The sequence below is a fragment of the Lontra canadensis genome, unplaced genomic scaffold, assembly GCF_010015895.1.
Source record: "Lontra canadensis isolate GAN:19392208 unplaced genomic scaffold, GSC_riverotter_1.0 scaffold42, whole genome shotgun sequence".
NCBI classification, from domain to species: domain Eukaryota; kingdom Metazoa; phylum Chordata; class Mammalia; order Carnivora; family Mustelidae; genus Lontra; species Lontra canadensis.
This window is the reverse complement of record NW_022631036.1, coordinates 2,465,802-2,492,128: the sequence shown is the minus strand read 5'-3', so window position 1 is coordinate 2,492,128 and position 26,327 is coordinate 2,465,802. Positions and strand designations below refer to the sequence as shown.

Here is a 26,327-nt window from a genome sequence, read left to right as displayed (position 1 = left end):
CAGCTATAAAGTAGTAACTCCTGCCAGGATGGAAGAAAATTGATAAAATACTTAGGCATACAGTTAGTACCTAACAACCTGCAGCTGCTATTATCAAATACATTTTTAGAAATTACTGATTTTTTTTAGATGAATGAGTAAAAGCCTATATATTTTGGGAGAGAACAGTAGGGAAAGAGCTAAAATTCCACAAATATTATAAACTATGAAAAAGCCCAGGATTACTAGATGATTACAAAGGGGTAGGGATGGGCAAGGTTGAGAGCAGGCACACTCACATGAAATTTTACAATTTTTACTTAATAGGTATCCTGGTCTGTAAGCACAATGTGTCGCATGCCAGAGGTATCTGATGCAAATAACACAGTATCATTTTAATAATTAAATTTCTTCAGGACATTTAAGAGTAATTTCACATTGAAATTTGGAAGTTTAATTTAACTACTATGAAGTCTAACAACAATACCTCTATCTGAATTAAGAGACAAGAACTTATATGTGTTAACTATATAATGAAAATTGAATGGTACATAAAATATGTAATATTTAGGCCAAACCTAAGTTGTACTGGTTGGACATATTCCTTGCGAAACCTTTTAAGGTCTGCACTGACTGGCTGTTCGCCTTTCTCTATGGCCAATTTATCTGCTTCAGTAGGTTCTGGCTCTGGAATTTCAAATCTAAGAAGAAAAGAAGAAAAGTCAGAGAAATTTTTTGTTGTTCATACACAAATGAAAAGGATTTCAAATACAACAGAAAAATTATTTTAATTAAGCAACCTTCCTTCCTACCATTTATGTGAAAAGTTACTGATAAACTTCCTTTAAAGTGTTACATACTGGGCACCTGGGTGGCTCAGTGGGTTAAGTGTCTGCCTTCAGCTTGGGTCATGATCACAGGCTCCTGGGATCGAGTCCTGCAATGGGCTCCCTCCTCAGCAGGAACTCTGCTTCTCCCTCTCTCTCTCTAGCCCTCCCCCTGCTTGTGCTCTCTCTCTCAAATAAATAAAATCTTCTAAAAAAAATTTAAAAATAAAGTGACAAGTTAAAAAGTCTCTTTTAAGGAAATATTGTTTTACTGAACAAAAAAACATTAAAATACATACTTAAAATTGGGTCTTTTTGATTACCACTATAAACATTGCTAAAATCAGAAGAGACTTCTGTTATAAACAGATTTTAATGAGCACGTTGTTTGAAGAGAACAGTAATACTACTAATTTAATGTCAAATAAATTATGTTCAAAAACAAGTTGAGCACATGCTAGGTACCCACCACTTTGCAAGGAACAAAATAGTTAACGTTTTATGAAATGTTAATGTAAATAAAATAAATATTTTTCTTACCGTTCAATCAGTAAGCTTAGCAATTCCTGTGGTTTACAAAATGAACGGTATGTAGTAAGAAAAGTACGAACAAAATTGGGATCTGAAAAGATAGAGTATAAAACAGTTTGTATGTTCAATTCAGTTTCATTAATCCAAAGTAGCATATTTTGGAGGCCTTCCTTTTTCTTTTTTCTTGTTCCTCCCACCATGGTCTTCCTGTACTCATGGTATTTCTTAATACATGAGGACTGTTTTCTGATTCAAGATTCATAAAATTTTTTTGAATACCTCATAATTAATGAAGTCAACATATTATATCTTAGGGATATTTAATTAGTTATTTACTCCTTTTGCTTCTGTAGAATTTTTTATATTTCAGAGAAAATCCACTTTTTCCATTCCTCAAGCATTTTTGAACATCCCTGAAAAGCTTTACATTCTCAGCCCCCAGTAGGTAAGCACTTGTAATGAGTTTCACATACCTGCATACATATGATATGTTAACCTTTCAATTAATTTCACTACAGTTCCTCCTTTAATAATGGGGATTCCACTTCTACTTTGCAGGTTGTCTTCAAAAACAATGTTTTCCTCAGAGTCTTTTACCACAAAACGATACACATCAGGACTTGGTAATCTCAATGGCTGCTCATTTTCTTCTTTCAATAACACTGAATCTAGCATTCGATCTAGTGTACTACGATAGTGAAGAGAAATAAGTGCGGCCATCCAATTATTTTTCTCTTCAGCAGACTTAGCAGCAAATATTATGCTGTTTTCTTCTTTGGACACCAACTCAAAAGCATTTTTGTACTCACAAGTATCATCTTTATCACATATTTGTATTTTCCTCATGACAAATTTTTCTTTTAATCTGTACTCTGCACTACTATAACCTGGAAGGCGGGACTGACTATGATTGGGCTTACAGCTAATCATTAAGCCATCAAAGAGAAAAATATGTCGTTCATGTTTAGCACCAATTCGTGTCAAGGGACCTTCCATAATGAATTCATTACAACACTGTCCAATATCTTTGCCTTCCCATCCGTCTATGTTTTTCTGAATTTCATTCATTTTTTTAATAGCCAGATGCTTGCTTCTTAACTGACGATTATAAAAAGGGCAAACAGGATCCCTAAAAAGAAAAAAAAAAAATTAAGATAAATTTAGCTTTTTCAATGGCTAAGCAACCCAAATTTCTTTAACTGTAAAACTACCTCAGATCAAGTGATAAAACCACTAAATAACCAAACACCAGATTTTGCACACAGCATTTACTTTCTTCTACTATCTTTGCCACAACTGATACATGCCTCAGCTACAGTACTGTGAAAGAGAAGTACTAGACTCTGTATTTCATTTCAAATGTCATACGAACTAAAATTACCAAGAATCCTAAATTTCTGCGTAATATATAAATATTAGATTTATCTTTTAAAATTTTATTACATATATCTTAACAATAAGACAATGCTGATTTTCCACAACTTAAAGACCAAACGAGAAATGTAGGAGTGTAACTTTCAAGAATGTAAGTATCACTACAAATAACACTTCTTTAGAAAATGAAGCATCAAAAAAAAAAAAAAGAAAAGAAAATGAGGCATCAACTATAAATGAAATATGTAGAAGCATTCATATTTTCAACAGTATGGAATTACCCAGGTCGGCGTCTAGGTGAATACTGCTTGTAAATTCGGTCCATACTACCTTGGAGATTCATAAGAGCAGTAATAGCTTGGTTCAAACATTCTCTGTCTTCCTGATCTTCACTACATGCTTTCAATTGCTAAGAAAAACAAACAAAAATTAAACCTGCATTGCTCAATTCTCTCCCTTTCTTGTAGAGGAAACAGCAATAACTATTATAAACTCTAAATGAATTTTAAATATACTTAACAAAACCAGTTATAATTTATTTAATTATGTATACCTGATCTCTCAAAACCATATGTAAATATAATACAGATATAAAGCACTATTACCATAGCAATCAGAAAAAAAAGCAACTGTGAAAACCGTTTGGACATATTCCAGATACACAAAAATAGTTTAAAATACGAAAAACATGAACCTCACAAGTTGCTTTTGTTAATAACTACAAATGAGATAAACACACAAATTATTTCATATTCTCTAATGATTAAGTTCTTAAGTTTCAGAAATGCCTAAAAGCTTGTCTATCTTTGCTATACAATATAATCAAGTATGCCAACTTTAGCACCTCAATCCATCATCAACTTTTCTGCAAACAGCATCTATGAGATTCAACTGGTACTTTTTCACAACATAAAATTCAACCATTGTAGTAAATATCAAGAAACCATGAAAGTTAATATTCTATCTCATTAACCCTTAGAAATAAGGCTTATAAATTATTAGTTCTAACAACTCTGGTTCTACTAGATTTATCCAAAAATTTCTCTTTTCTCTCACTCTCAAAGTGGAAGAAAATTTACCTTAGGATAAATAATTCAGATTGGATGATGCTCCAGTGTTTCAATTTGACAGGAGAAGTAAAAGTGGAGAATTATATAGATACCATATACAGATCATATAGATACAAAATATATTTATGCAAGAATATGGAAAACTTATAATCTTCTTTCTGTATATTTTTTCCTTCTGAAAATTGTTAAACTTTTAAATCTATTTTATGATTTTAAACTACCTTACTAGAAATTTTGTGATAAATTTTTCTTATATTCCAAGAACAGTCTGAAAACCATTCAGCAATGATACCCTTTCCTCAGCATGGAATTGAATAAATACTGTTTGAGTTCTAGGTCCATTACCTTTTTTTTTTTTTTTAAGGTTATTTATTTTTTAGTAATCTCTACAGCCAACATGGAGCTCAATCTCACCATTCCAAGATCAAGAGTTGCATATTCTTCTGACTAAGCCAGTCAAGCTCCCCTAGGTCCATTACTTTTCATGCATATGTCCTAGAAATTATTCTCTAGAGCACAGAGCCATCTGATATTTTTTGAGATAAATGTAAAAGTCTTGCTATCACAAGATCAGCAATTTAATAATTTAAATGACTATCATTAGAAGTAAAATTTAATCTCTAGATTAAGAAATAAAAAATTGAAAGGATGAAGGGAAAATAGGCAAAACACCAAAAGAAGTTTGGAAAAGGATGAGTGCTTGGTCATTCTGACTTTTTTCACCTTCAAAGGTGAAAATTTGACTCATAATTTTTTTTCACTTATTTTACTGCTTTAAAGATTTCTTACAAAACAAATTCTTCTCAGCTCTATTCTAAAATATTTCCTTAGTAAATATGGATATTGATGATACAAAATGCTTCTAGGGTTTTTGTTTTTGTTTTTTTTACTGCTTTTGTTGATCCAAATTTCAAACTATCTCTCATAGTAAGATTCTACCAAAATGAGAACTGCTTTTGGTTTTTTTTGTTTGTTTGTTTTTTGTTTTTTTTAAGAGAGACAGAGTGAGGGTGCCTGGGTGGCTCCGTCAGTTAATAGACAGATAGTGTGTGTGAGAGAGAGAGAGAATGCATGAGAGTGGGTGTGAATGGAAGAGGGAGACAGAGAATCTTAAGCAGTCTCCATGCCCGGTGTGGAGCCTGACAAGGGGCTTGATCTCACAACCCTGAGATCATAACCTGAGCCAACATCAAGAGTCAATACTTAACCAACTGAGCCACCCAGGCACTCCAAGAGCTGCTTTTTTATTTAGGTGTTTGAGGATACTAAATTTCTATAGTCTATTTGGTCCTAAGGCTGTTCAAACTCTTACACACAAACGGCCATGTCATTTCTAAATATCCATGTGATAGTTAAAGGTTGCCAAAGAATGAGGAAAAAAAGGATATTTCAGGATATTTAAAGAATAGGGTTTCCTAGTGATCAAAGTAGGTAAAGCAGTGGCTCTGCCATAATCTTAGTCTACTAATTTGCTTAACATTTCCTGAATTTTAATAAACATCAGATAAATAAATATCCAAGTTAACCATCTATAGACATTTGAAAGAATGTATTCTAAACATCTTGTATTGACATAGAAATGACCATACTAAACTACTGGCAAACAAGCCATGCTTTCACATCCCTATCGTTTTCCACATATCTGTCTCTGGCCTACCTTATTTCCCTGGCCAATTAGCCTCTGTGACAGCTCAAACACCTCCTCTCTCTGAAACTCTTCCTTTTTCTTCCCGCTTAAAATTTTTTCTTTTGAAATATCAAATTTATATAAAAGTTATGAAAATACAAATAATTCCTGTATACCACAAGTCACCAACTTTAAACATTTTGCTACGTATGCTTCATTAGTCCATGCATTGAGTATATGTGCACCATTTTTTCCCCTGAACTATTTGAGAGTAGTTTGTGATGCTGTCCCCTTTCAGTTCTTTGCTGAGGAAAGAGAACCACTGCTACAAAATTTTGAGATTATTTCTGGAATATGAGGAAAACTCAAGTGATACACAAATTACTCTCAAATAGTATCATTCCCCTTCACTCCTTTAATATGTCAGCAGGGCATCTTAGAGCAAAGATACTCTTTCATGGTACAGTGATCAACTTCAAGAGATTTAATACTGATGTTCTATTATCTAATTTTTTGCATATCCACTTTTGTCAAATGTCCCAATAATGTCCTTTAGAGTAATATTTCCCCTCCAACACAGGATACAGTCATGTTTTCACCGGCTTTCTTTTTTCAGTTTTATTAAGATATAATTGACATGCAGCACTACATAAATTTATGGTGCACAACATAAAGATCTGATTGATATAGGTTGTGATTTATTGTCTCTTTTAATCTGCAATAATTCCTCAGCATTTGTCTTTCATTGCTCTCCAAAATAAATAACATACACACATACACACACCAGAACAGCAGGATAAATCCCAATATACCCAACACCCATATTTAATTTTTTCTTACTTCCCTAGACAGGGTTAGTTACTCATGCCTCAGTGATTCCACAGTACTATACTTCTTAGACAATTATTACATTTATTTACTGCAATTATCTAATATTCATCTTCTTCACTATGCCATGAACTCCTTAAAGTCTGGCATAGGTTTTACTCATTTTTAGTATAGTACCTGCACGGTAGGTACCCAAAAGTAATTAGAATGAATGACTGTTGTATAAATATTCATAATTTTCTTAAGTGTTTAGACAAATAACAATAAACATTTATTGAGATTTTACTCTGTGCAAGTTCTTTTAAGCATTACCTTAATCTTAGTTACAACTCTGTAAGGTAGGTACTATTATACATATTACAGATGAAGAAACCAAAGCACAGAAAGGTTAGGTGGTTCACCCAGGATGAACAGCAGTCTATATTCAAACCCATGGACTCTATGGCCCATGTTTTTTGCCACACATTATACTGCTTCTCTGCAATGGCACCAGACACAACTATGCAAAATACTGGTCTATGCCTAAATCTGGTGATCATGAGTCAAAGGGGACCCCTTCAACATTAAAACAAACTGGAGGGCGCCTGGGTGGCTCAGTGGGTTAAGCCGCTGCCTTCGGCTCAGGTCATGATCTCAGGGTCCTGGGATCGAGTCCCGCATCGGGCTCTCTGCTCAGCAGGGAGCCTGCTTCCCTTCCTCTCTCTCTGCCTGCCTCTCTGCCTACTTGTGATCTCTCTCTGTCAAATAAATAAATAAAATCTTTAAAAAAAAAAACTGGATAATTACACTATTTAAGAAATGAACTTGGTGAGCTTAGCAAAGAAGTCAAAGACAATAAATGCCCTTTCAATAACACCTAAACTAAGCAATAAGGTGGAAGCAATCTTTCATTAGGTGCAGTATCTTATGAACTTGACTGAAGAATACATTCCTTGCTTACTGGTCATATTCTAGTTAGCTGTCTATTAAGTATATCCTGCCCAAGATTTTACACTTTGTGTAAGTATTTCCATAACCCTATTAAGACTTCTTGAAACACTTAATAATGCTTCTCTTGAATTCCTATAAAATGCTATATCTACTGTGGATTTCTATATGCCTAAAGGTAAACTATAGTACATTATAAATTTGTTTCTAATTCATTATACTAGGGAGTGCAGTCTTGATGTGATATAATACATGTGATCGATTCTTTTTTTTGGTAACAATAAAGTTCTCTCTACATTTTCATAAAAACAGTGTTTTAGTAAATTTGGTAGGAAATTCAACTCATTATAGCCTATTACTTGGGATGCCTGGGTGGCTCAGTGGTTAGGTATCTGCCTTTGGCTTGGGTCATGGTCCCAGCGTCCTGGGATCAAGCCCCATATCAGGCCCCTTGCTCTGAGGGGAGCCTGCTTCTCCCTCTCCAGCTCCTCCATGCTTATGTTCTCTCCCTCGCTCTCTCTCTGTGATAAATAAAATCTTTAAAAAAAAAAAACTATCACTTTTAATATGTGCTTTTTAAAAAAATCATTATTATTCCTTAGGACGTCCTTGAATGATGTGTCAGCACTGAAAGAGTATTTATTATGTAGCCAAATATTTCTTGTAGTCTTTTTCAATAGCCAGAACATTAATTTCAATAGAGATTATCTCAAGCTTTTTTTTTTTTTTAAAGATTTTATTTATTTATTTGAGAGAGAGAGAGAGAGAGAGACAGCGAGAAGGGAATACAAGCAGGGGGAGTGGGAGAGGGAGAAGCAGGCTTCCCGCTGAACCGGAGCCTGACATGGGGCTCAATCTCAGGACCATGGGATCACGACCCAAGCCAAAGGCAGATGCTTAACAACTGAGTCAGCAGGCAACCCAATTTTTTTAAAAATCTATTTATTTATTTGAGAGAAAGAGAGAGCGAGCAGGGGGGAGGGACAGAGGGAGAGAGAGAAGCCCAAGCAGACACCCCACTGGATAACTTCTCTTGAGAGGAGAATTTCTATTCCTTCCATGACTAAATTTCCAAGGAGTGACGAGAGAATTAAAGAGTATTACTTGAGGGGCACCTGGACAGCTTGGTCAGTTAAGCAACAGATTCTTGGTTTCAGCTCAGGTCATGATCTCAGGGTTCTGGAATCAAGCCGGGGAGGGGGGAGACCCTAACACTCAGTGGGAAGTTGGCTTCGGATTCTTTCCTTCTGCCTTGCCCACCACACACACTCTCTCTCAAATAATAAATAAATAAATCTTAAAAAAGAAAAAAATAATGTTAATTGGCCCTGAATACGTCAATTCTGAACTGAGACCAGATATGTTCTTACCAACTGAAGGATTGAGGAAATGTTGGAATATAAGAAGTATATTATAAAGTTACTTACAAATCAGGAAATGAATTGGTTTTTTCTTGTTCCTCTTACATAAGGATTAAATATACCTCAAGAAAAAAATCTATAATTTATCTGAGGAAAAAAAACATAAAATGAAAGTACTTTGTGATCAACTTCAGAAGGATTAAATTTGAGGGGTGCCTAGATGGCACAGTAAGTTGAGCACCTGACTCTTGGTTTCAGTTCAGGTTATGATCTCACAGTAGTGAGATGGAGCCCCTAGTTGGGCTCTGTGCACTCAGTGCAGAATCTGCTTGGGTTTCTTTCTCCCTCTGCTTCTATCCCTCCATGCTCTCTCTTGTTCTCTAAAATAAATAAGTCTTCTTTTAAAAAGGATTGAATTTGGAAAAAAAAAAAAAAAAGAAAGAAATATATTATCCATAAGATGAACTTTAAAACTGCTATGAATAACCCAACAATGTACTATAAAATAATTTCAAGTAAACAATAGGTAATACAGTACAATTTCTCATTATGTAGTTATTTTTCTATCTTGTTTATCATAAATTCTGGTTCTGGGAAATAAAACTTGAATAATATTTAAATGCTATGTCCACAGATAAATCTTCTTGGCATATGACTCAAACAAATAATTCAGATTGATACAGGCTTAAAACTGCTCCAGGATCGTACTTTCTATTCCCTAAGGAATGTGACAGTCTTAAGTTACACTGGTACAGCCTTCTTTCTTACGATTCTCATCCAAAGTAAGCTTAACATGAAATAAAATTTCTTTTGGATGAGTACTTAAGCCAAACAATATCACGAAAGGCAATCTACAGAAATTGAAGAAAATATTGCAACTGGTACATATAATAAAGTATTAATTTCTAGACTATATAAAGAACTCCTACAACACAACAACAAAAACACAAACAACCCCCCAAATAGCACAGGGCTTATTTTTCCCAGGAACTTACACAAATGATTAACAAGCATATGAAAAGATGCTCACCATCACTAATCATTAGAGAAATGCAAATCAAAACCACAATGAAATACCACCTCACATCCAGCAGGACAGCTACTAACAAAACCCAAAGATATAGAAAATATCAAGTGTTGATGAGGATGTAGAGAAACTGGAATGCTTGTGCATTGCTGGTAGAGATGTCAAATAGTATAGTGCTATGGAATAAAGTATGGTGTTTCCTCAGAAAATTAAAAATAGAATTACCATCTGATTCAGCAATTCCATTTCTATCCAACAGAACTGAAAACAGGCTCTTGAGGAGATATTTGTATACCCACAGCAACATAATTTAGAATACCCAGGAAGTAGAAGTAATCCAAATGTCAAGTCATACTGGCTGCATAACAATATATCTAACACTACTGAAGAGTGTGGCTAAAATGGCTAAGAGGTGAAGTTTCATGTTATGTGTATTTTATAATTACAAATTAATGTTTTAAAAGACCAACAGTATCACAGTAAGAACAAATTTAAAAGTAGAAAGTAGCTTCTCATCCTCCCATGTAATAATCTGTTTAGCTTGTGTCTAGAATTAGTTCTTATTCCAGTGTTTTTCAAACTGCATGTCATAATCCATTAGGGGATCACAATCCTTTTTAAAAGAAAGAAAGGGAATAGAATAGAAACAGCAGATACTGCAGGAAATAGTAAGTAGCATTTCATGAAAGTTTTTCTTTCATATATATATGAGTGTGTGTGTATATATGTACACACACAGCATGAAGTTAAATGCCTTTCTTACTAAGGATTAGTCCCACTATATAACATAAGGACAGATTCCCAAGGACAATAAATGCTAACAATTGGACCACATTCTAGAATATTTAGACCTTTCTGATCTCACTAATTGAGTTTTATGCTTACTGAGAACCAGTAATATATGTTTCCAAATATGTTTATGCAAGTTGTGCTTATCATGTAATTATATAATTTAATTACTCATTATATAAGTCAAAGAAATAAGAGTATAAAAGGAGTTATTTATAGGGGCACCTGGGTGGCTCAGTTGGTTAAGCAACCGACTGATTTCAGCTCACGTCATGCATGATCTCAGGGTCATGAGATTGAGCTCAGTGTTCAATTCTGCCCTCAGAGTGGAGTCTACTTGAGATTCTCTCTCCTCCCTCCTTCTGCCTCAAAGTCTGTTCCTGCTCTTTCTAAAATAAATAAAATCTTTTTTTGTTTTTAAAGAAGATATTTATATGAAAACTCAAGTCATTTTAAAGGCAAGCTCCATTAAAAAGATATAAGGAAGATACTCTGAAAGATTTGGAAGAATTATAAGAACCTAGGTTTCTGCACTCAAGCTGTTTTTACAAACATCTCCAAATACATGTACCATCTAAAAAGAAATGAAGGGACGCCTGGGTGGCTCAGTTGGTTAAGCCGCTGCCTTCGGCTCAGGTCATGATCCCAGCGTCCTGGGATTGAGTCCCACATCGGGCTCCTTGCTCGGCGGGGAGCCTGCTTCTCCCTCTGCCTCTGCTGCCACTCTGCCTGCCTGTTCTCTCTCTCTCTCTGGCAAATAAATAAATAAAATCTTTAAATAAAAAAAAAAAGATCTTAAAAAAATAAAAAAATAAAAAGAAATGGAAAACAAATCACAGAAGATAATTTTTGTGATGTATGTAAGAAAGATTCATGTTCAAAGAAAAGATTTTACAAGTCAACATATTAGCACATAAATACATATAAGTCAACAGATAAGCACATAAATACATATAAATGTTGATCTATAAGGGTTTTGTGGTTATTTAAATAAAATGTGTATAATATTTTTAATGATTTTTTTAAGACTTATTTATTTGAGAGAGAGTGCATGCGAGGTGGGTGAGGGGCAGAGGGAGAGCGAATGCTCAAACAGACTCCACACAGTGCAGAGCCCAACATGGGGCTCGAAATCAAGAGTGGCTGCTTAACTGAGTGAGCCACCCAAACATTCTGATTCTTTATTTTAATTAGATGACCAACTCTACTAGTCCCAATTACAATGGTTAAGAGAAGATGGAGTCTAGTGATTAACTGGTAGCAAAGTAGCTAACTCAGGATGAGTTAGGCCATCACGGTTAATGCCCTGATCTCAGATGCAGACATAGTAGCTGTAAGATCAACCTTAAAGATTTTAAAAGCCAATCATCCAGACAGGGTAAAAAATAAGCTTCAATTATAAAATCAAACCAGAATTTTTAAATGTTGACAAATATCTGAAGGCAGTTTTAAGTCTAATGATAGGACTTCCAATTAGACATGAACACTATCCAAAAACTTTTAGAAATCCAAACATACATCTAGGGCAGCCCATTTATTATTCATATGAAGCCTGCAATCATTTTTATGAGTTCTTTATGGATTCATGAGTTCCCATAGAGATATTCAGAATCAAGTTGTTCATCTACTTGTGCTCAAAAGCTAGTGAGCTTCAGCATCACATATTATAGGTAATAAGACTTAATAAAAGAATTCTTGAGATAGTTATTCATTAGAAATCACCAAATGAGGGACACCTGGGTGGTACAGTGGGTTAAGCCTCTGCCTTTGGCTTGGATCATGATCTCAGGGTCCTAGGATCAAGCCCCACATCAGGCTCTCTGCTCAGCAGGGAGCCTGCTTCTCCCTCTCCCTCTGCCTGCCTCTCTGCCTACTTGTGATCTCTCTTTGTGTGTCAAATAAATAAAATCTTAAAAAAAAAAATAAATCACCAAATGAATTCCTTGCCTAAGTGCCTACAGGGTACAGAGTTATTCTGGCTTTAACATTATTACTAATGAGTTAGATGGAAAAAATCTGAACAGGTTGTCTAAACCAACAACTTGGTACTCTAAAGGAGAAATACAAAATACACAGGCAGAAGGCTGTCTAGCTTCTAAAAAGCAATTTTAAAAGTTGCAGAAGAAAATTTTACTGAATAAGATATTTTGAAATTATGGGGCACCCGAATGGCTCAGTAGGTTAAGCATCCAACTCTTGATTTTGGCTAAGGTCATGATCTCAGGGTCGTGGGACTGAGCCCCATGTTGCAGTCTATGCTCAGCACGGAGTCTGCTTATCCCTCTCCCTCGGCTCCTCCCCGCCCTTGCACTTGCTCTCTTTCTCTCAAGTAAATAAATAATATCTTTAATAAATAAATAAATACATAAATACATACATAAAAAGAGTTCAAGTTTTAACACAATCTTTTGTTAGCTATTGCTTTTGTTAGGGTCCTAGCTAAGAAAGGAAGAATACTATACTGCATGGTTAAAAAAAAAAAAAAAAAGTCAACTTTAAAAGTGCTTTTCTTAATAAGTTAAAACAAGATGGAAATTTAGACCAATGTTATACATAGAAGTTATCAATTACTTCCATTAGAGTTAAATCTTACTCCAAAAAGTAGTAAGAAAGGAGTCTATGTTAGTACTTTGAAATTCTGTATTATGAAATGACAGATAAAGACATATTTTCCCCTTCCTACCCTTGGTAATGATATGAAAACAAAAAATATAGGCTCTTCTCCATGGAAAAGAAGGTAGATACTTAAGATACTTTATTTTTAATGAATAAAAAGTATTAAAAATAACATGACCAGATCAAAAACTAGTTCTTGGGGTACCTGGGTGGCTCCGTCAGTTAACATTTGCCTTCTGCTCAGGTCATGACCCCAGGGTCCTCGGATTGAGCCCTACACTGGGATCCCTGTTCCTCCGGGAGCCTTCTTCTCCCTCTGCCTCTGCCCTCCCCTTTGCTCATGCTTAGTTTCTCTCTCTCAAATAAATAAAATCTTAAAAAAAAAAAAAACCCTTGTTCTTAAGTCTCATAAATGCAAGTACTTTTGGCTCAGGAAGGCTTCACCTTACCTTTAATAATTCAAAATAGTGCCAACAATGATAAACAGGCACCAGCATAAGGCGTGGAAGGACATAACGAACTGCCTCTTTAAAACCATCAGCAATGGACTGCAAAGCAAAAAAATACAACTGTATATCTCTGGTATCAAGAATATATAACAGCAATGCCTAACAGAAATGCCTTATAAAAATACAAGATACAGACTTAACCAAAACTATAACAGAAAGCATGTTCTACATGGAAATTAAAGTGCTATAAAATGAAGAGTTTTTTCCTCCTTTAAGTTATTAGATAGATACATACATATCTTCATCTCTTAATACAGCAAAAATAACTTTCACAGCAGTCCTATACAACTTTTCTTCAAAAGCTTTTGCTTCCCCATACCCTGAAAAAATTTTGAAAGCTATGCACTCTCTTGTATATTTGAAATGTTTTAAGTTTAAGTGGTTATGAAGGATGTACTTTTTGGGATATTGTATATCATAGATGTGACTTAAATATGTTTCACAAATGATTAAACAAACTTCAGATTTAGATTATTTATTTTATGAAAAATACTTGTCATATAACTACATTGACAAAGCCAATCTTCACGGTCAAAATAAAGAGCTAGATCAGATAATTTCTGCACAAAGTCTAACTTCATTCTTACGGTCAAACATACATTCTGTTAATGTCACAGTTCGAAGTACAGGAAGCATCTGGAAGAATCTCTAACTGCTTCTAACACCGTATCCCCAGTATGAGAACTTCACAAGCCTCCTCTCTCCTTTATTCTAATGTCCAATGAATGATGACGTACTTTTTAAAATAATTAATATTAACTCTTGTAAATGATCTCACTTCTTAATTCCTAGATATGGCAAGATATAGTTTGATATGACATGACATTTTAGCTACTACAAGTTTTTATTTTTAACACAATTACCCTATCTCCTGCTTTTAAAAATCCTTTTGCTTTGTACTCAATGAACTCTCCTACAAGAGCAAAAAGTTTTTGTTCCCCATGGCTGGGACCCTGCATGTTTTTATACCTTGGATCAACGCATAATGGGAAATTCAATATGGCAAGGCATAATGCCTTAAGAGAAGTTGAAAAAGAGAATACAAAAACACAAACAAGGTAGCAGCCAGGCTATAAACGGATTCCCTTATGACTGTCTGTGCCCTTATATCACCTGAAAAATCTTAGTGTACAGCTAGGGGTAGGTATACCCCAGTTCTGAAAACTAATTATCTGTAAATAAATGATTTTCTAAAATTTGAGGGATTTAAAAGTTACTCATGTTGATTTTAAATATCATCAGGTTGACTTATTTAAATGGTTATTTTTTCTCATCAGATAAATAGAGACAACAGCAATATATGTGGAAAGAATCTCATATGTTACTTCTTAAAAGTATCCTCACAGGCAAACACTCCCATAATTCTCATAAACTGTTAACTGAAGTTAAATTATAATTTGTTCAACAGACCTATTACAATTATATGCTTAGTCAACTTACTCTCCTAAAGATTAATTTCTTTCATAATATAATGAAAGATAGTGATGTGACTCACCCGATTTATTTTTATATATTTTATATATAATGCTTTACCTGGAACCAAGATGAAACTTTAAAATTAAGTCTATATGATCAGCTATTTTGTTAATTGGCACTGAAATGGCTACTAAAGTGAATCCTAAAGTGCTAATGCAATGTGTATTTATAGTGAAGAACTATAAATAAAACAAGTTAATGAGTATTTTAATATACGCCAAAAGTGCTTAGTGTACTCCCACCTGATTTTCACAAAAACCGTAACAGATATACATTATCATCATGTCAAAATTAGCAAACTAAGTCTCAGAGGTTAAGTGACTTGCTCAGGATACCACAATTATTGATTGGCCCAAAAGCAGAAGTTTTGACTCCTAAGCTAATATTCTTAGAGTGCACTACATATTTCTGAAGTTTTTTGTTTTTATGTTTTTTTAATAAAACATTACCTTCTTCACCTTACCCTGAATAAATCTTTGTAAAGTTAATACAGTACAAGTGAGTTTGGCATGAAAAGGGATTTTATTTAAGTCTTTAAATTTCACTGTATATCTGGAGCCACAATTAAATAATTGAGTCCAAAAACATTCAAATCCCACAGTAAGAATTCCTAATAAAATAGGAATGAAACAAATGTTGTGAGTAGTTTTAATGATTATGCAAAGATCTTACAGGTATACTGTCCCATTTAACTAACACTTACTTTATGGTTTATATGAATATATAGGATTTAGCTTAAGGAAATTATTTCTTCATTGAAGTAAGTTTTGAAAATTAGGTTAATTTTATTCCAAGTTGACAAGTTATTGAATACAGTAGAAGACAATAATGGGAATTTACAGTAAAGAAGGCAGGGAGAAGATTTTAAGTTCAGTTTTGAACACGTTGTATTTGAAATACTTGTGGGATATCCAAGTGAGTTAGTTCAAAGGGAACCTGGTTATATGAAAGTGTATACACACACACACAGTGCTCATAAGAGTGTTACATGGCTTGAAAATACAAAGAGGAAGTCACCAGCATACAGGCAGCAGCTAAAACAGAACGTACAGATAAAGTCACTCAAAGAGTACAGCATGGCAGAAAAGGAGGGGCTGATAAGTGAAGCTGAAAAACATCGGCAATTATGGAGACTAAGAAGAAATTAAAGAAGATCAAAATTAGGAGGAAGTATCATGGGAGCCAAAAGGACAAGGAGGGAACAAACAAATAGTACAGGCATAAATAGGAAATCAAAATATCCACTGGAAATCAAAATATCCAAACGATGGCAATTAAGCTCATTCTCAAGGGCAGCTTTTAGTGTTCTATCCTGATCAGAATACAGATGGTAGCAGTTTGATAATGAAGGGTAAAAAGTAATATGAAGATACCTGGCTAAAAACGAAAAAAATGAAAGGGGCAACGGCTAGAGCGAGGAAAGTTGTTTATTTACTTGCTGGTTTTAGGACAATAAAGACCATATTTACATGCTAAGGGAAGAGAGCTAGTCTACATGCAGAATGTTTCTACAGCAGTAAAAAGTCAAGGATCTATGCCAGTGTAACTAATCTTTGCTAGCTGTTGAAAGGGTAAAAATGTAATTCTGTCTCTCCACTTCCTTTCATTTTATCTAACTGCATTACTGAATCAATTAACTTGTATAGTCCCCATTAATATCTCCTTTAAATTACAGGCCTGGTAGAGAAGTCAGTATGGGTATTACATGAGGATATTCTCCAGTCTTTATGATTTCTGTTCCTGCTCCTGTAGGGAATAAGATCCTGAAAGAGCTCTGCATATTAATTTCTATATCCCAGATCTAGAATGTGCCAGATTCTTGTAGTCAATCAGTATGTGTAATAATATTCTATAGAAGATTTCTACATTTAGGACAGACTGAAAGAACTTGAAACAAAAAAACAGAAGACAATCTAAAACAAGCTTACAATGAGTAGATTTTGAAGGACTGGTGAATTAGTTCTTTATGTGCTTTATGAAAGGATTCCAGAACTTACAAATGTTGAAGAATAAGATGGTGAGTTATTTCTTTGGTTGCTTTATAAAAACAAACAAAAAAAAAAACACCCAAAAACACAAAACAAACATTCAATTTAAGTTTACCTGAAAGTGTAGAGCCACTGCAGGTCTGGCCATCAACTTACTGAAATGTTCATTAAATTTTGGAGAAAGAATGTCCTGTGATAATGTTTCATAAGGATCAAATGCTTGCTCCTATTTTTTTTTAAAAAAGGAGAATGTGTTAGGTTTAAAAGAACATCTTTTCTACTAATATGGCAGGTTATCTAATAGTAAATTTTTATTCAAGTTCTCAACTAGGTTTCAAAACTTTCTGGGGACAAACAATAACTAGGAAATTTTCTAAAATGTATGTAATGATCTTGAATGATACACGATCTTAAAACAGGTCACTGAATTTGCGGCCATAAGTTATCAAACTATTAAAATGCTTATCCACATTTACTTCCAGTAAATGAAGAGTATTTATTAGTAAAACAAGGTTGGGATTTGAAATTTCAGTTAGGCTTACCTAGGTTAAAGTGAGTTTACACCTAAGACACTCTCCAAGGAAGCAAAACTTGGTACTACTATTTTATCCACTCTACACTTTTCAAAATTAGAAAAAGAAAGCAAAGACTAATATATAGTAAAATAACAAGACAGAAATTGTCCGTATTTGTAAATGTTTGTATTTCAATAAGCTTCTATTACTTGACAATAATCAATATTCCCAGTGTTTAGTTATAACTAAGAGACTTGTTTCATTTTTGTATTTTAAAAATACTGTATGTTTTTCAGAAAATAACAAGTATTGGCCAGGATGAGAGAAACTGAAATCCTCATCTACCGGCAGTGGAAATATAAAATGGTGTAGCTCCTGTGGAAAACAGTTTGGCAGTTCCTCAAAAGGCTAATTAAAGAATTACCCCATGACCCAGCAATTCTACTACTGAACATATAATCCAAAAGAATTCAAAACAGAGACTCAAACAGATATTTGTATGCCAATGTTCACTACAGCATTATTCACGATAGCCAGAAGATGGAAACACCATGTGTCCATCATCAAATAAATGGATAAACAAAACGTGATATAGACATACAATGGAGTATTACTCAGCCATAGGAAGGGATGGAATTCTGTTACTGCTGTGATGGATGAACCCTGAGAACATGTTAAGTGAAATAAGCAGACACAAAAGAATATTGCTAGGATTCCACTTATATCAAGTATCTATTCATACAGACAGGAAGGAGATTGGAGGTTACCAGAGGTTAGATCAGGAGGGAGGGAAGAATAGGGAGTTACTGCTTAATGAGTACAGAGTTTCTGTTTGGGGTGATAAAAAGGTTTTAGAAAAAGACAGCAGTTGTATGGTTGTATAATATTGTGAATTTAATCAATGTCACTGAAGTATATACTTAAAAATGGTTAAAATGGCAAATCTTATATAAGTATATTTTAGCACAGTAACAAAATAAAAATTAAAAAATACACTGTTTTTGAACCATGATATCTTTAAAAGAATAGCAACCAACCTGGCTACAGATTAATATGCTAAGATATCACAATATAAAAACTTGCTAATAAAAATTAAGGCTGAATATTTTGCTTAGGTATCGAATTTGCTTAGAAGCGAATACTTCTCTACTATCATTTTAATTGTCTCTAAAATGATGTAATAAAAGTGATCTATACTTTCCAGAAAATATAGGCAAAGATTGTAACAGAAAATCTTTTACATGAAAACTAAAGAAAGCACTTTTATTGTTGTTGTTGCCATTTTCCAACAGCAATAAAAATGGCCGATGAATATACAAAGATATTCAACATTAGTTTTAAAAATAAAAGTTTCCCCCCCCTTATTAGACTAGCAAAAATGAACAGAATAACAACTAGAGTTGTGGGGGAAAGAGCAGTATCTATTAGAGCTTATTTGGAAGTAAATTTGGTAAAATGTTTTGAAGTTCTAAAAATATCCTCTCTTTAATACTACAATTCCACTTCTAGGAATACATCCTAAAATAATTATTAGACTATGAAGACAGTATAAATATATTTTTTGTAATATTGTTTACAATAACAAAAAATGGAAACAACCTAAATATTCATTTATTAATAGTAAGGAGTTAAAATATGTTATGGTGTCTCCATATAACATGGTACTGATTCAGACTTAAAAAACAGTGTAAGGGGGTGGGTGAAATAGGTGAAGGGAATTAGAGGTACAAACCTCTAGTGAGTAAATCACAGGGATGAAAAGTACAGCATAGGTAATATAGTCAACAACACTGATAATGTTGTATGGTGACAGAAGATAACTATACATTTGGCAATGAACACTGTGTAAAGTACAGAATTGTTGAATTTCTATGTTACACACCTGAAACTAATGTAACATTGTATGTCAACTAAACTTCAACTGATATAATAAAAAAAAAAAAAACAACGTGTGGAAGTCTTTTTATTAACATGGAAAATGGAAAATGTTCATGATATATTAAGAATAGGAGATGGGTGCCTGGGTGGCTCAGCAGGTTAAGCCTCTGCGTTTGGCTTAGGTCATGGTCTCAAGGGTCCTGGGATCAAGCCCCAAGTCAGGCTTTCTGCTCAGAGGGGAGCTTGCTTCCCCCTCTCTCTCTGCCTATCTCTCTGCCTACTAGTGATCTCTCTCTCTGTCAAATAAATAAATAAAATCTTTAGGGGGAAAAAAAAAAAACAGGAAAAAATAGTAACAGTCTGTTTTTGTAAATACACGGGTTTGTATCTATATATAGAAAAATATTTTTAAGGATTAAATAATATATTTTGTATGTGGCGCCTGGGTGGCTCAGTGGGTTAAAGCCTCTGCCTTTGGCTCAGGTCATGATCTCGGGGTCCTGGGGTTAAGCCCCACATCGGGCTCTCTGTTCAGTGGGGAGTCTGCTTCCCCCTCTCTCTCTGCCTGCCTCTCTGCCTGCTTGTGATCTCTCTCTCTGTGTCAGATAAATAAATAAAATCTTTAAAAATAATAATATATGTTGTAAAGATAAGTTATCTCTGGGTATTGCGAAATTGAGTGACTTTGATCTTATACTTGCCTCTATTTTTCTGAATATTTTTACAATGAGCTATATTATTTTTATAATCATCACTTAAAAGACAAAATGATTTTCACCTTGGGAAAAAATTAAAATACAAACCTCCTTTTCAAGTTTTGGAAATTAAGACCAAAATCTACAAAAGCTAAACAGCTATGGTCAAAAGAATCTATTTTCTTTCACCTTAAATGCATGTGCCATTAAAAAAAGTCCTAAATGTTACTACCCAACCAACTTTCACTATAAGTATTATCATAAATACACTATAATACACTATAAAATAAGTGTCACTAAAAATATAGACAATATAATTTCAATTTGCTACTGGTTCAATCTTAAGTATTGTTTTATAGCAGTCAGGAACATCCTCTAATTTTCACAGAGAACATCTTACTAAATTTTTTAATACACTATCTAGAACTCCAATGAGAATTACAAAATAGTTTGGTAAACTTACTTCTGCCAAATCTTCAAAACAGCTTCCAGCTAACGGATGAGGACTGCTTTCATCAGTCATTTCAACTGTGTCTTCAATCAAACCTAAAAGTTTCACAGTTAATTCATGTATATCTGAAATGTTACTGAAAATCCTGTCAATATCCTGAAAAAAAGAGAAGTTAAGACATGTGAGGTTGAAATAATTTAACAATTACTAAATATAAGTAATATAAGTGTTAAGGGTGCATTTTCATCCAACTGCATACTAATATATTCCAAGGCATATATTCTATAACAAAGCCTAAGTCCATCATGAATATAAAAGCAAAATTTAAAAAACCTTCTGGATTACACACAGTAAATTTACTGGGAAATACGGATTGCAGATAGTTTTGTTCAACAATTCTAGAATAGCCTATAGTGAATAAATCTAAGCAACTCTTTATATAGAGAATCCTGGCATTTGAGTATTTTAAAATTGGCTAAAAGGATAAAAACCTTGATCAAGGTCTTAGAGAGCTAGTTAACAAAAGCTGGGTTCAAAATGAAGATATGACTCCTAATCCAAATACAATCGAGTTTCATAATTTGTGACCTGTCTCCTAAATTTGGGGACAAATTAAGACTTAATTCAAACTTCCATGTGTGAATTACATCTGAATTAAGAAAAGTTAAGTCTTCTGGACACAGACCAATATGACTAATTATGCAGATTATGGTCAACTATCATCACTCTTCTATCTTGTAATGGAAACATTACATGCTATGGAACATGACAGACCTGAGCATGGATCTTGGCACCACACCTGTTAGATAAATGACTCTGGAGTAGATCACTTACTGTGTTTCAGGCACTATTATAAGTACTTGGCATGTAATCTCCTAACAGCCTTATTAGATAGGCACTATGATCATCCTCACTTTTACAAATGAGGAAACCAGCTCAGAGCAGTTAAGTAATTTGCTCAAGGTCACACAGCTGATCTATTACATTCATTCATAAGGTTCCTAGTAGGATTAAATGAGATGATTTCTACAAACTGCTCTTGGCATATATTGGGTTCTCCATAACCGTGAGCGTCTTGAAGACAAAGGGGTAGGGCCTAAAAGAGTAAATTAAGATTAGTTTTAAGTCACTCATTGCTTTATCAAATATTTGCTGAGTACTATGCTCTGATCTCAGATGGTCTTTACCTCAAAAGTTTACAGTATTTTGAGACTAAAAAATACAGTAGAAAAAAATACAGTAAATATAGTGAATCCATATCTAAATGCTAACAAAAGCTAAGAAAGATACAATATAAAGAGAAAAAAGGAATTCCCTCTTTCTCTTAACCCTTCAGTATCATGACAGAAATTTTCTGCCAAATCAGCACTATCAATGAGAAGAGATCCCATAAAAATTAATTCCTGAGCAATGAAAACTAATGGGGCAAAGAAGATAAAATAAGCTACCAGTATCTGCTAGGTATTTATTTTTAGAACCAGATATACTGTGGTATAAAAGAACTCGAACTCAAGATCAACCTCTGTAACTAACCTACCAAGTCAGAATCATTTTGTGTCAGTTTCCTCATCTCAGTGAGGTAGAGATATTAATACCTGTCTTATCCATCTCAGAGGAGTGTTATAAGGGTCACATAAAACAGACAGTACTTTGAAAATGACAAAATGCAATTACTTAAAGCTGTGTGTCCAGTGGGAGCTGCTACAAAATATTAAACTAAACATAAGTACCAAAAAAAAAAAAAAAAAGAAGCAAACTAAAAAACCTTACATTATCACTGAAACTCATGCTTTGGAAAAGACTCAAAGAGGCTAAATCACTTCCTAATCTTAAACGCTCAGCCAGCTGTGTCTGCACATTCACTCATGTAATAGTTATTTGGGGGAGGAAGTCAGGAGGTAGAAAAAAGGCTGAGTACTTAAAGTGAAGGGCAGACACAGACATCTAAGGAAAAATAAGTCATGGGATGAAGGAAGGAAAGGGAAAAAAAAAAAAAACCTTTTTAAAAAAGACACTATTTGTCTAGCTTTATTCCTTAAGTTGACTTTAGAAGCTACAGTAGTAAGAAAAAGAAGGACAAGCCTCCCATCCTATTTCCCACCACTTCTATCCCATTTTCCAACGAATAGCTCTGTCTTTGTTTATGTGGCACTCTGCATAAACTTCTTAAAAAGTTCCACTGTTAAAACTTTAAGCCACTGCCTTAAAGTACTTACCAAAAGACATGAAAAAGTATTGTCTCTCTTTTCTAGACCATACATCTTTTTCACTATGTGAAAACGAATGATTATAAACCACAAATCTTGCATAGCAGAATTATTTTATTCCCATGTAGTCCCTCTTTCTCATCAGGGCAGCTGTGTGCACTTGTGTCTAAGTTTCACTGTCATGCCCTTAATGTGGAACAATTCACATATTTTTAAAACTATAAATACTACATAATAGAATATTTTTGCTTATATGATTTTAAGCTGCTATTTAACTTTTGGTTACACAGAATTTCAATTTGGTACATAGAATTTCAAACCACAAAGATACTTACAGAGGGTTTAAACAGCTTTCTGTCAGAAAGAAAGGCTTCTCGAAACACTTTTATGATCATATTTAGTTCCCGTAGATACTGCCTTTCTTCGGCAATTTCAGTTCTGACAAGGTCATAGTAGTTTAATTCACCTGAAGAACTAGGTTCATCTTCACAGAGAGAAACCAAACCTATATCATCCTGATCAAACATGTCCATCAAAACCTGACAAATATAAATAATACAGAAACTTCTTTTCCATACTTTTATAAAATGGTCTCAAGGTTATTTAGAATTAAAACATCACACAATGAGAGTTGTGTGTATTACAAACTGATTTATGTAAGAAAATTCAAATAAGAGAAATATGAAAAGTTGAAGGGAAAAAACATTCAAAACTGGATATGCAAAGATAGATAAATATTTATGGAAATAACATAAACCTAATTTATATAATATATGTGTATATACACATACATGTATGTATGTACGTACATACACACACATAAACACACCTATATAATCGCAAAAAAGAGCATACCTTTTAAGGACAACAATCTGAGCCAAAATCCTGGTTCAACCAATTACTCACCTGTGATTACAGACAAGTTATTTATTCTTTTTAAAGCAGGTTAAAGCAGGTTCCTTCTACGTAAAATGTAACTGATGAAAAAATTCAATGAGGTAATGTACATAAAATGCATACTACTATGTCTGGCAAAGAGCAGGCATTCAAAGTAGTGGTACTTCCTTGTCCTACTGTAAAGAAAGCTATACACACTTGGAGAAAAAGAAAAGGATACTATTGTAGAAGCACATGATAGAACACAGTGTGATCCTTTTCTAATGCATATTGACTATACCAGCAACAGCTATTAAGCAGTTAAAGAAGGTGCCTATACCAGTGCAGGAAGAGAGGACTGTTAGGAGATTGGTTACATACAGGAGAACAGACCAAATAAGAAAATATATTATGAAAAATGGGAGCCAGATTTCTGTCAGAGAAGACAGTTACAAACACGAACAAGGGGAGACTAAAATGAACCCTGTGGTATTAGTTTTGGATTGCAGAGATCTGTGAATTCATATAAAGATAGATAATTCTTTTTTGGTAGACACAAAGTAGTTCTTGAGTTAGAAGCTTAAGCCTCAGAGAAGGGTAAAGCAGCAGATTTACCAAAATCGTTATACCCACTCAGAAATAGGTCAATAAATACTATCTTCTAAGCAGAACTGAATTACTACCTGTCCATTCCCACCTAAATGTAGGTTGGTGCTAACATACATCACCTATGTTGGAAAATAAACAACTTGTGAAAGTACACGCCTGTATTAGTTTTCTTGGGCTGCCATAACAACAAAAACACTGGTAAGAAATAAATATAGATGTGTTGTATACATATAATGTATATATACACACACAGTCCCCAAATCTGGCCTCTAGAGACCAGAACATGTACACTGTAATAGCAGTGAGCTTATCTAGCACCCAGATCTTGGTTTCTAAATACCATTCTTCACTAAAAGGAACCTGGAGTTTTTAGAAAATGACTAATCAGGCTTGAGCAGCATGTAAAGAAAAGTTGAACCTGGAACATCTTCTGTCAAGGAAAGTGTTCAAAGAATGACACAGAGAGAAGCTAATTTAAAGGAACTCCCACTGGCCAGATCTTGAACAATATGAATTTTCAAAATAAGTAATCAAATAATGGAGAGCATATTAAATAAGAATCCATGAGTCTATATTAAAATAAATAAATTAAGAAATTTCAAGTGCAATGAGGAACAAGATATTCACAATCTCAAAATATTCCACAAAATATTTATTAATTACAAAAGGGAAATTAGGCAGAGAAGCCTGGAAAACAACCAGGCTTCAAAACAGACAAGCCTGGAAAACAGCCCTTAATCAAGTGATCAAAATGAACATCACCAGTAAAGCGACAAATCAAAACTGCATGCCATGTGAGAAATGCAATGAAAAGAGTACAGCATTACTTCTAGGATATTCCTGGCCAAAGATCCATAACCTGAATCTAATGAAGAGAAAATATCAGAAAAAAACTAAAGTAAGGGACTTTTTCTTGTGGAGCCCAATGTGGGGTTTGAATTCACGACCCTGAGATCAAGACCTTAGCCAAAATCAAGAGTCGGATACTTAATTGACTGAGCCCCAGTAAGGGACATTTTAAACAATAACTAGTTGTAATCCTCAAAATTATCAAGGCCGCAAAGGTTAAAGAATTATGAGGAACTCTTCTAGACAGAAAGATACATGACTAATTCTGGACTGGATCATTTTGTTATAAAGGAAATCACTGGAACAACGGGCAAAACCTGAATGGGACCTGAAAATTACAGAGTATAATGTATCAAAGTTAATTTCATGGATTTTGATTGTCATACTATGGGTATGCAGAAGAATGTTGGCAAAACTATGTTGGCAACTTAATCTCAAATGGTTCAGGGCACAGGGGAGTATCTTTTATTGTACCTGCAACTTTTCTAAGGTCTGAGAAAGAAATTTTTTTTTTAAAGCATGTAATCATAATTTTAGAAGTCAAAATAGAAATATCAAGGAATTTCTACTATGAAATTCAAGTGAAAAATCATCTTTGAGGCCAAGACAGACTAGAGCAGATCTCAACCATAACTGCACAACAAAATCACCTGGGATGCTTTCAAAATACACTAAGGTTAGAGTCCTAACCCAGGCCAAGTAAATCAGGACCTCTGGGAGTAAGATGCGGGTATCAGCAGTCTTTCTGGTAGTTCTGATGTACAGTCAAAATAGAGAACCACTGGCATGTGCCAAGTTCTAGGGGTCATTCACCCTTAGCGGTCTAGTTTAGGCACCTTATCTATGAAGTGTTCTCCCTCATGCCAGAGGTGATCATTTTCTCCACTGTATCTTTGGCTTATGATAGTTTTTAATCACACTGTGCTGCAATTATTATATTTTTTACAATATTTTTACTTCCCACTAAAATGAATTCCTTCTAACACACGGACTGCTTTCTTGTTCAACGCGGTACCGTTAATGCTCAGGACAGTGACTGGCACATAGACAGATACCCAAAAATGTTGATTTAAAAAGTAAAAAAAAAAAGTAGAAAGGAAAGAAAAGGAGGAGAAAGGAAAATAAAGAGATTCAGTTCCTTCCCCCAGAGGCTTACAGCCAGGAAGCACCGAGGTAACTTACAAAAAAAAAGTATCAGAAGCAAGAACACTGGAATTACAGTATTTTGCTCTCTACCTGTGCCCCACTGTTCTGTGAAACCAAAGTATGCTTTTCAAAATTACTTGTACTTAAAAGTACCTGAATGCTCTGTATATAT

The 26,327-nt window shown here is 34.1% G+C and overlaps 1 protein-coding gene across 3 annotated transcripts in view; it reads right to left on the bottom strand.

Annotated features, from left to right (window-relative positions):
- SOS2 (SOS Ras/Rho guanine nucleotide exchange factor 2) overlaps nt 1-26,327 on the bottom strand; it is a 78,429-nt gene that overhangs the window by 30,236 nt on the left and 21,866 nt on the right. The window contains exons 5-12 of one of the 3 annotated variants that reach the window (XM_032871166.1): nt 23,011-23,214; nt 20,481-20,624; nt 17,045-17,155; nt 13,406-13,504; nt 2,993-3,120; nt 1,811-2,466; nt 1,347-1,428; nt 558-680 (exon numbers count right to left, since the gene is read on the bottom strand). In XM_032871166.1, coding sequence (XP_032727057.1) covers nt 558-680; nt 1,347-1,428; nt 1,811-2,466; nt 2,993-3,120; nt 13,406-13,504; nt 17,045-17,155; nt 20,481-20,624; nt 23,011-23,214 — 1,547 coding nt within the window. Of the gene's footprint in view, nt 1-557; nt 681-1,346; nt 1,429-1,810; nt 2,467-2,992; nt 3,121-13,405; nt 13,505-17,044; nt 17,156-20,480; nt 20,625-23,010; nt 23,215-26,327 lie in introns of those variants that run through there. The other 2 variants (XM_032871168.1, XM_032871167.1) reach the window with 2 other exon arrangements.